Genomic DNA, 12,526 nt, shown 5'->3' on the forward strand with positions numbered 1-12,526 from the left:
AAAAATAAACAAATAACGAGATAATCAGCAGTTAAGTCTAAATTACACAAAAAAGAAAAGAGAAATCAAGGGAAAATTTGTTTTTTTTATTAAAAATTTTCATTTATTTAAATTGAGTAGGAAAAAAATCCCAGTATTTTTAAAAATAGCTTTTTAAATTAAAAACACACTCTTTAAAATAATTTCAATGAATTTAGCATTAAAAACTACTTATAAAACAATTAGAAAATCCCAGTATTTTTTGCAGAAATAACAGCAGTATTTTGCAGAAATAAATTCCCAGTATTTTGAAAAAATTTCAAAAACTATAAAAAAAAATTCTTTGGATTTTTCCAAAGCTGATAAAAATATAAAACAATTATTTTTTCCAACAAAATCTAAGAAAAATATAGCAAAATATGTAAAAAATTCCTAGTATTTTTAAAAGTAGCTTTTAAAATTAAATACACCATTTTTAAAATAATTGCAATAACTTAAGCATGAAAAACTACTTATAACACAATTATAAAATCCAAGTATTTTCTTAAAGAAAAACCAGTATTTTGAAAAATAAATTCCCAGTATTTTGAAAAAATTTCGAAAAAATATTAGAAAAATTCCTTGAAATTTTCCAAAGCCGATAAAAATATAAAACAATAATTTTTTCTACCAAAATCTATGAAAATTATAGCAAAACATGTAAAAAATTCCCAGTATTTTTAAAAAAGCTTTTAAAATAAAAACACTATTTTCAAAATAATTTCAAAAATGTTGAAAAATAGTAAAAATTTTCCCAGTATTTTTCACAATTCTACAAAGATTAAAATTATAATTTTGAAAATAATGTTTAAAAATTCTACTTAACTATATGAATTTTTTTTTAAATATAAAATCCTTGTATTTTCTTAAAGAAACCCCAGTATTTAAAAAAACGTTCTTGAATTTTTTCCTTAGTTGATTAAATTATAAAAAAACAATTTTTATACTAAAACTTAGAATAATGTTACAAAATAGATCAAATTTTCCTTAAACTTAATTTTAAAAATTATAAAATACCTGTATTTTTATAAAGAAAACCCAGTATTTGTTCCCAGTATTTTTAAAAATTTTCTAAAAATTTAAGAGAAATTTTTTAAGATTTCATAAAGCCAATAAAATTATAAATAAAAATATTTATTATACTTAAACATAAAATATATTACAAAATAGAAAAAAATTTCCCAGTATTTTTTATAACAGCTTGTACAATCAAAACTTCTATTTTTAAAGTAATATATAAGAAGTCCACACAAAAAAATATAATTTAAAATATTATAAAATAGCAGTATTTTCTTACAGAAAACCCTGTATTTTGAAAAAATATGTTCCCAGTATTTTTGAAAAATTTTCTAAATATAAAAGAAAATTCCTTAAAATTTTTTAAGTTTGATAAAATATTTTTTCGTAAATAATAAATTAATTAAATTAAACAATAAAATTTAAAGTTCCAAACTTTGTTAACAATTACTTTTACTTTTTCTTTTTCGTTCTAGCGCCCTCTTGCCGCAAGTAGTTAAACTACGTTAATTTAAAACTCACAAAACTTCAACACGATTACTTTGGTGGATAAATTTAGTCAAGTCACAAACCTTATGTAGCCCAACTCACCAAACGATAAACGATAAGAGATCAACACACACACACAACCAAATTACAAAAAAAGTTTTTAGTAAAAGTGTAGTCATTTGGTAAGCACACCACTTCACCATAAATGGCTGACTATATAACCGTAGTAGAAGTTGATGATCCAACTTCCCAAGATCCTAACCTATTGCTGCGAAAAACACCACCACACACACCCAGCGATGAAGATCCATCTTTTATAACTGTGTTATCGATAAATAACAATAATAACCTGCCACACCACACACAGAATGTGGGGAAAGGTCTAGACTCTTCTAATGCGGAAACAGAAACTGTGGTGGTTTTTCGTTTACCGGGAGAACGTTTGGGTTTTGGTCTCAAATTTCAAGGTGGCACAAGGAGTACAGAAAAAGTACAAAAGCTGTTTATACAATCCTGTGCCAAGGATAGTCCCGCGGCCAAAGTAATGACCTCTTGGGGTCAATTGAGGGAGGGAGATGAGATCGTTAAGATTGATGATAGTTGGGTAAGAGATATGACTAGAATAGAATGTGTTAAGGGTTTGAAAGATAATGTAGCTATTAAGCTAGAGGTGCGTAATGGTAGGGGTCTAAAGCCCATGGATTTAGAGGAGGATTATGATCAGAGAGGACATATGACCACCTTTACCGGGGGCAGTGGTAAAATGAAAGGAGCACCACCGCCACCACCACCAGTGCCTCCCAGAAAGCTGGTGAAAAAACCCATAGCTAATAAAGAATTGGAAGAAAGTGTGGCACAAAGTACGGAGGTTACGGTAGAGGATCAAAATCAAGAGAAATCCTTTACCCCACCCCCTGATGCAGAGTTTTATATAAATCTCTTTGCTGAAAATAATGCCAATAATAATAGTAATCATTCTAACTCAAGGCAGCACAATGCTGGTTCCGAATCTGATGATACGGCCAGCACTATATCCACAGTTATAGATCGCTATTCTATTACTTCTACTTATTCCTCAGAATCGGATCTATCGGGTTTTAATTCCTTAACAAATGGCCAGGCTAGTGTGATAAATAAACCAGAATTGGCTAAAGTTTTAAAGCCTTTTACCATGTTGGAACAAGAGTTCAATTTGGCTGGGAATACAGAGCAGGCTTTGTCCAGTGTTTTGGATACTTCTTTGGACTTGGATTTAAATAATATTACCCTAATACCGGGCAATAATTATGAGAATATAGAATTTAAGACTCAGAAGATTAATGTTTACGAGAATATGGAACTGAGACCTAAAGAGGAACCAAAAGAGGTTGATGTGACAGCTGAAGATAAAAAGGAAGAAGAGGTTAAGCAGCTAACGCCCACTCCCAAACCTAGACAGGTTACAGCCCATATAGAACCCAAGAAAAGATCCATAATACCTATGCCAAGGAAATTAAGTAATACAGGAAAACAAGCCATAGAAGTGCTACCGCCCAAGGTGCCAGATAATGTGGTACTTCCGAGTACTCCAAACCCCAAAGTTGTCACGCCTACAACACCCACCACGCCCACAAATGACTTGCCTGCAGCCAAAGAATTGTCTGCTAAAACTAATTCTCCCACAACCCCCAATGGTGTGGCCACAAGTCCCAAGGAATATGCCACCAAAATTCCTAAAGCTATTCTCACACCTCAAAGTCAACAGCAACTACTAGAACGGGCCAAAACAGAAAGCGAGATAAAGCTAAAACCTCAAAGTAAATTAGAAAAGCTTAAACTACAAACTAGCGACTTTTTGGAAAAGGAACAAGGCAATAAACAAAATAAAACTCCTTCACCCACCAAGTCCCGCATACCCATACATTTGACCAACAAACGTTCGCTAGAATTGGAAAGCTCTACGGGCAAACCTAACAGCATAAAATCACCCACAAATATACCACGACGCCTAACCAAACAAAAGTCGGAAACTGATTTAAATTTAAATTATCTAATAAATACTCAATCTAAGGAATCTAGTCCTCTTAGTAACTCCAAAATTCCTCTACAACGCACCATATCAGCTGAGGCTAAATTTAAAAGTCCTGATCGCACTCTCATACCCATACTTCAACAGAGTACTGGATCTACTTTAAACTCCTCCTCGGAGAGTATAAGCAGCACGGCCTCTGGTTCCAAGAATCGTGGACCCAAACCCAAGCCACCAGAAAGAGTACAATCTTTGCCCAAAACTAATATACCCAAACTATCGCTTAATAATGTAACCACTGTAGCCGTAGTAGACCGATCGGTTACACCCTCCAGTCCCCTCACCGCACAAATGCCCAGTATGCAGACCTTTAAACAGACCTCACCTAAACCGCAGGAAAAACCCTCAACTCCCCCCTCACCCAGTCGAGAAATACGTTTTAAAATACAAACCTATGAAAGTAAGACACAGACCAATAAAGACACCCCAAACGTATTTCAAGATCAGGAAGAACATTTACCCAGTCTTTTCGAACTACAAAGACGCAGCACACCGCCCAGTACCCGTAAAACAGAAGACTCTTCTTCAACAGCCGACAATTCTAAAGAATCTTCACCCTCCTCCACCATACGCAACTTATTTGGAGAACACTCACAGGAAAAAGAAAAAGAAGACGATGACAATGATAATGAAGACCTAGATTGTACTACGCCTCCACCACTGGTAGTGGGTAAATGCATGAAAATTGATGACTCCTCTGCACCGCTATACTACTCTAGTTCCAGTAGTGATGATGAGGATGATATGGTCGATGTTAATGGTTATGAGGAAAAGGATTATATATGTGAAGATGGTGAGAAATTGGGTCCGCCTGAGCTGATAAATGGACCAGGACCTTCTGAGGCCTATTTCAATCTCTATTGGCATTCGAATATGTTGCCTACCATAGGTGAAGTGGAGGAGGAATGCTCTTCGCTAGAACCGCAATCACTAACAAATGGGTAAGTTAAGGTTTTATGTAAAGACTAGACTATAAACTAGACAAAAGATTAGACTATAGACTAGACTATATACCAGACTATAGACTAGACTATAGACTAGGCTACAGACTAGACTATAGACTAGACTATAGACTAGACTATAGACTAGATTATAGACTAGACTATAGATTAGACTATAGACTAGACTATAGACTAGACTATAGACTAGACTATAGACTAGAATATAGACTAGACTATAGACTAGACTATGGACTAGACTATAGACTAGACTATAGACTAGACTGTAGGCTAGACTATAGACTAGACTATAGACTAGACTATAGACTAGACTATAGACTAGACTATAGACTAGACTATAGACTAGACTATAGACTAGACTATAGACTAGACTATAGACTAGACTATAGACTAGACTATAGACTAGACTATAGACTAGACTATAGACTAGACTATAGACTAGACTATAGACTAGACTATAGACTAGACTATAGACTAGACTATAGACTAGACTATAGACTAGACTATAGACTAGACTATAGACTAGACTATAGACTAGACTATAGACTAGACTATAGACTAGACTATAGACTAGACTATAGACTAGACTATAGACTAGACTATAGACTAGACTATAGACTAGACTATAGACTAGACTATAGACTAGACTATAGACTAGACTATAGACTAGACTATAGACTAGACTGTAGACTAGACTATAGACTAGACTATAGACTAGACTATAGACTAGACTATAGACTAGACTATAGACTAGACTATAGACTAGACTATAGACTAGACTATAGACTAGACTGTAGACTAGACTGTAGACTAGACTGTAGACTAGACTAGACTATAGACTAGACTAGACTATAGACTAGACTATAGACTAGACTATAGACTAGACTATAGACTAGACTATAGACTAGACTATCGACTAGACTATCGACTAGACTATCGACTAGACTATCGACTAGACTATCGACTAGACTATAGACTAGACTATCGACTAGACTATCGACTAGACGATCGACTAGACTATAGACTAGACTATAGTCTAGACTATAGACTAGACTATAGACTAGACTATAGACTAGACTATAGACTAGACTATAGACTAGACTATAGACTAGACTATAGACTAGACTATAGACTAGACTATAGACTAGACTATAGACTAGACTATAGACTAGACTATAGACTAGACTATAGACTAGACAATAGACTAGACTATAGACTAGACTATAGACTAGACTATAGACTAGACTATAGACTAGACTATAGACTAGACTATAGACTAGACTATCGACTAGACTATAGACTAGACTATCGACTAGACTATCGACTGGACTATAGACTAGACTATAGAATAAAATGTAGGCTAGACTATAGACTAGACTATACCTAAACTTTTGATAGACTTATAGTTAAAACTTGTTGCCCTGAAACCCCTACTGTGCTTTCATTAATGTGCCCTTTACTAAAACACATAATGTTCATACGATTTCAAAATTTATGACTTAATAACACGATCCAGTAATGAAAATGATATTTCTATTCTTATCTTAAACATATTTTCATATTCATGATACTCATTTATTAACTCTCTTCTTCGGCGAATATTAAAAAATAAATATTGCAAAAATTTTATTTCTAAAAGCATACATATCACAGAATTTTTAATCAGTTAACCCACATAGACCATTATAAAGCTCATATGCCTCCAAACCCCTCTTTGCACACAACAAAAGGGACCCAAAGTATATTTTGTATCCAAAACAAAACAACTGATATAATACCACACAACCACACAGGTGGAATGAAGTCAAATAATTAAGGTGTTAATAAATTTTCAACACTAACAACAATAACAATTGTCGTCGTTCTGGCTTTATTTTTTCTCTCTGTTTCTAATTTCGAAAAGATAACACTTACCAAGCAGAAATAGATAAGGCGCTAAACGATGGAAGAAAGGTGGTGAGGGGGCGTAAGTAACTAACTAAACATATGACTGACAAACTGTTGACTGAAAAGAAATAAATGTTAACGGATAATGAAAGAGAATGTGAAGAGAAATAAAAATACAACAAATGCGAAAAGGTTTTAATTTGTTTGGAAGACTCAGTGCGAAATGCAAAATGTTGTATGTGTACGTAGTAGGTGACTGGGAAATTGAGCTACGAAAAGCTAGACTAAATAATCAGTGCTTTCTGTAGTCTACGCCATAAACTAGACTATACTAGATATTATAGACTAGACTATAGGCTAGACTTTAGCCCAGACTGTAGACTAGACTATAGACTAGACTAGACTATAGAATAGACTATGGACTAGACTATAGAATATACTATGGACTAGACTATATAATAGACTATGGACTAGACTATATAATAGACTAGACTATAGACTAGACTATAGACTAACCTATATAATAGACTATGGACTAGACTATATAATAGACTAGACTATAGACTAGACTATAGACTAGACTATAGACTAGACTATAGACTAGACTATAGACTAGACTATAGACTAGACTATAGACTAGACTATAGACTAGACTATAGACTAGACTATAGACTAGACTATAGACTAGACTATAGACTAGACCAAAGACTAGACTATAGACTAGACTATAGACTAGACTATAGACTAGACTATAGACTAGACTATAGACTAGACTATAGACTAGACTATGGACTAGACTATAGACTAGACTATAGACTAGACTATAGACTAGACTATAGACTAGACTATAGACTAGACTATAGACTAGACTATAGACTAGACTATAGACTAGACTATAGACTAGACTATGGACTAGACTATAGACTAGACTATAGACTAGACTATAGACTAGACTATAGACTAGACTATAGACTAGACTATAGACTAGACTATAGACTAGACTATAGACTAGACTAGACTATAGACTAGACTATAGACTAGACTATAGACTAGACTATAGACTAGACTATAGACTAGACTATAGACTAGACTATAGACTAGACTATATACTAGACTATATACTAGACTATAGACTAGACTATAGACAAGACTATATACTAGACTAAAGACTAGACTATAGACTAGACTATAGACTAGACTATAGACTAGACTATAGACTAGACTATAGACTAGACTATAGACTAGACTATAGACTAGACTATAGACTAGACTATAGACTAGACTATAGACTAGACTATAGACTAGACTATAGACTAGACTATAGACTAGACTATAGACTAGACTATAGACTAGACTATAGACTAGACTATAGACTACACTATAGACTAGACTATAGACTAGACTATAGACTAGACTATAGACTAGACTATAGACTAGACTATAGACTAGACTATAGACTGATTATAGACTAGGCTATAGACTAGGCTATAGACTAGACTATAGACTAGACTATCGGCTAGACTATAGACTAGGCTATAGACTAGGCTATAGACTAGACTATAGACTAGACTATCGACTAGACTATAGACTAGACTATAGACTAGACTATAGACTAGACTATAGACTAGACTATAGACTAGACTATAGACTAGACTATAGACTCGACAATAGACTAGACTATAGACTAGACTATAAACTAGATTAAAGAATAAACTATAGACTAGACTATAGCTTAGCCTTCAGACTAGACTATAAACTTGACTGTAAACTAGACTATAGACTAGAGCAGATAGACTATAGACTAGACCAGATAATAAAGTGTTTGCGCACTAATGTTTCTTACCATTCCGTCGACTAACTATATCTATTATAGCGTACCCAGTTTTGTTTTATCTTCATTGAGTATATAAACTAAACAAAAATGCGAATAAGACATAGAAAAGTTAACAAAAATACATTTACTGATAATACGGCAGTCACAGGTGCAATTCGTACCAAACTAACTGACTTAGAGCGCGTAATACAATCAAAATTATTGTCCCCTTTAGTATATATTTTTATTTCCCAAGGTTAGGGTTAATATTTGTTTTTGAATGTTAACCAACAAACGATTAAACTAAAAACAAACAAATTTCCGTTACGGGTAAAAAATATCTTAAAAAAATTGTTTTGTAATTGCATGATAATACTAATTATAATGTTTCTGTTTTCTTCCATTACAGACCCATTGTCATAGTCGATGACTTGAGTCAACAGAAACCGGTGAATAAAACGGATAACGAACAAACGAAAGACACAGAGAAAGTAGTGAAAATAGAAGAGACAACGAGTGCAATAAATAATAACAATAATACCAAACTCAAGAAACCAATATTCATAGGAGTTCCCGTACTACCGCCCACTGTGCCGGTAACAGAGTTACAAAATTTGAAAAAGAAGGAGTTGAAGGAGAATAAAAACAAAATGAGTGAAGTGAGTGAAGAAAAAGAAAAACAGTTAAATTTGAAAGAAAGTGAAGAAGTGAAAGAAAAAGAAAGTGGGGAACCAGAGGTAGTTGATGGTAAAGAAAAAGAGGAATTGAAAATGGAAAAGAAGGAAGAAAAAGAGAGTTTGGAGCAGCAAAAGATAGAACAAGTGAGTAAAGAGGTTAAGGAAAGTAAAAGTTTAGAGAAAGAGGAGACTAAAGCGGAAGAGCAAACCCATAGTGAGATTTCAATGGCTGCGGAAACCTTCCAAACTGCTACATCAGAGGTGAGTGACAACAAAACCGCCTTATCCGAGACTAAACAGGAGGTAAAAACCGAAACCAAACAAACTACCACCAAATCCTCAACCTCTACCACTACCACCACCAAGAAGGTAATCAAATCATCAACCACCTCCTCTACCGTAGTAGAATCGAAAACCTGCGACAATTTACTAGATGCCATAGACGATTTACCCGAAGAATTCAAAAAGGTATTGGTAGAATGCAAAACTCCCGACTCCCCAAAACCCATATCATTTTCGCTACAACCCTATACGGAACGTATAGGCAATACCAAAATCACCGTAATGGAGGAAAGACAATTTGAAACCGATCAAAAGGCCTATGCTGAAATACGCACGCTGGACTCCAAAACGGGTGAGGAGAAAATACAAAAATCCAGTGAAACCCATAAAGAGAAAGCCAAACTCAAGAAGGTGCACAGTCAGGATAGTCTCGATGACAAGGTCAAACAACAGCAGCAGCAGCAACAACCGATAACTGTTACCGCCCAAGCGGAAACAAGATTATCGGAAGAGGCCTTGAATCCACAAGATAATCAAAGTATTGTCAGAGGTATTTTGAATCTATCGGAGTGTGGTAAACAATTGCAAGCCAACGAACAAGGAGGCATCGATCTTTTGGAGTGTGAACATCAAATATTGGAAACTTTCGAGGATAGTGAACAGTTGATAAGTCCCCAAAAGGAGGAGAAATCTAACGAGAAGCCTTCGCTTATACGAGAGCTCAGTGAAACCTTAATGGTTACAGCAGATGGTGAAAAACAGATAACCAAACGTTCGGAGATAACTAAAGAGGAATTGGCCAAGGAAGCTGGATTTGAGCAAAATGATCTGGTCCAAAATATAATGGAAATGGAGGCTAATAAATTGATTAACGAAGAGACCCAACAGTTGATAGATTCCGTGTTAAAAGATGCTGAGAAACAGGCGAACAAACGTGTAGATTCTAGCAAGGATTCCGGGAAGAAGGGACCCAAATTGGTTAAGAAAACCGAGGAGGAAAAGAAATTGGAAATGGAGGCTCAGAAACTAATCGAAAGCTATCAAAAGGTTAAAAAAGAGGCGGAGAAACTTTTCCAATATGAGGCCGTCGATGAAAGAGGTTTCGATTTAAGTGATTTGGAAAAGGAACAAGAGAAAGAGAAGGAAACTAAAAAAGAAAATGCCATAAAGATTGAGGAGAAAAAGAAGCCTGAGAATCAGGAAGAAGTAATTGAAAAGGAGAATGCGTCAGTCAATGTTCAAGAAGTTGTTAACAAGACTGACATTAAAACTGAAGTTATTGCGGAAGATGAAACTAAACAACCTGAAATTGTCAAGGAAAAAGTAAAGGATTCCAAACTAGCATCGCTAGTTCCTGAGGTTGTAGAACCAACTCAACCGGTCTTAGTAACAACACCCAATTCTTCTCAGGATTTCATTGACAATGAACCTTTGTATGTCTTGCATAAGAATATTATAGAAACTAAAGATGTTTCAACTCCAATTAAAGAAATTACGAAAGAGCTTGTTGAGAATGAAAATGTAGAACCAAAAGAGGATCTTAAGAAAGAAAAACCTTGCAAAGAAGAAACTCCCAAGACCAATGAATCCAAAACAGAATCTCTTAAACAAGTATCAAACAAGATCAAGGACTTACAAACTGAAGTTCCTAAACAAGAGACTCCCAATATCAAGGAATCTAAAACAGAACTTCCAATACAAGAGTCGCCAAAGAGCCAGGAATCTAGTGTAAAACCTTTAAAACCAGAGTCTCCAAAGATTCAGAAAACCACAAAGATACAGGAAATTCACAACGAACTTTCAACGACTAAGACTCTAAAGGTCCAGAAGACTCACAAAGAACCCTTGACTCCCGAAACTCCTAAGATCCTAGAAAAACAAATAGAACTACCACCTCTAAAGATCCAGGAAACTAAAACTGAAAGCCCTAAAGTGGAGGTTACAACAGAGAAAATCAAATCCGTTAAATTGTCTCCCAAGCTAAAGAAATCTTCAAAGAAATCAGAGAGTTCAACGCCCATTAAAGAACAACCCGTTTCACCCAAAATGAAACCGAAACCAACACCAAAACCTAAACCTCCAGTACCACAAAAGAGAACAGAAACCCTTGTGAAACCCATACCCAAACGTAGAGGTTCTTTAGAGACCACCTCCTATATCTCAGAACAAAAAGTAGAAATTGCAAAACCAACAACACCTCCCACACCACCAACAACTCCGATAGTTGAAATACCCAAACCCATGGAACGTATTATAGTGGGAGTAGAACATCATATAGTTTTACCCCAAACAGTGATTAATGCCCAAGTAAATTCTTCAAATGACCAACAACCTCCTCCGGTTATAACATTAGCTAGCGAAAATCTACCCTCGGTAGAGAAACAATCTTCTCATCATTCAAATATGCCTCTGCTGGCACAAACTGCTTCTGGAGATTTACTGGAAACTATCAATTTGCCCAATGTGACCTTAGAGAGTAAAGATCTATTGACCTCTTCATCAGCTGATTCGGTCAAGAGTGCCATTAAGGTGGAAGCTGTTGTCGAGCATACCGACGACGAGGATTTCAAGGAGGAGCAGCAGAAGCAGCAGGTGCAGGTGGACGAGATTAAGGTGCAAGAAGAGAAAGAGCAAAAAGAAAAAGGTAAGTGGAAAAAAGTACATTTAATTATATTAAAAAGGATTTTTAAGCTTTTTTCCTAAAAAAGCTTTTTTTGCTTAGGAATGCATTTAAAGCATTTAAAGGCATTTATTTAAAAAGCCTTTAAAAGTTGTTTTAAGACAAAGTCTTAAAGCAGCTTTTAAGCATTAAAAAGCTTTTTACTTAAAAAGATTTTTAAGCTTTCTTCTTTAAAAACTTTTTTAAGCTTTTTTTCGAAAATATTTACAATATTTAAGCAATTATCAATTGTTTTTATCCTTTAATCTAGAAACTTTTATTAATTTAATTTTATTCCATTAATTTAATTACTCTCTTTTAAAAGCTTTAATCTGTTTATGACAAAAAACGATTTAGATAGATTTTCAATATTTATTGTGTTTTTTTTTTGTCATTTAAAATTTCCATACAGTTCAATAAATTGTTTATGTGTTTGTTATATATGTATGTGCTAAAAATTTTGCGTGCATATGCATGCATGATATCGCTGATTTATGTTTATTTAATTAAATAAATTCAATGAATTGGAAAAAAAGTTTTCAATTAAATTAGGTTTTTTGTCGGAAGGCTTTTTTTGTTGTTGTGCGAAAAAATTGGTGTTATAAGTTCAAAAAGCTAAAAAGTTTGGTTTGATATGGATTTTTTGTTGTTGTTGGG

At 34.3% G+C, this 12,526-nt stretch overlaps 1 protein-coding gene across 1 annotated transcript; it reads left to right on the forward strand.

Moving 5' to 3' along the window:
- The first annotated feature begins 1,512 nt into the window (after positions 1-1,512).
- LOC111675605 (titin-like) lies at positions 1,513-11,913 on the forward strand. The gene is made up of 2 exons (XM_046951120.1): positions 1,513-4,533; positions 8,661-11,913. Exons 1-2 carry the CDS (start codon positions 1,730-1,732, stop codon positions 11,911-11,913), a joined length of 6,057 nt encoding a protein of 2,018 aa, XP_046807076.1. The 5' UTR covers positions 1,513-1,729.
- The last annotated feature ends 613 nt before the right edge of the window (positions 11,914-12,526 follow it).

The sequence above is a fragment of the Lucilia cuprina genome, chromosome 5, assembly GCF_022045245.1.
Source record: "Lucilia cuprina isolate Lc7/37 chromosome 5, ASM2204524v1, whole genome shotgun sequence".
Lineage (NCBI taxonomy): Eukaryota > Metazoa > Arthropoda > Insecta > Diptera > Calliphoridae > Lucilia > Lucilia cuprina.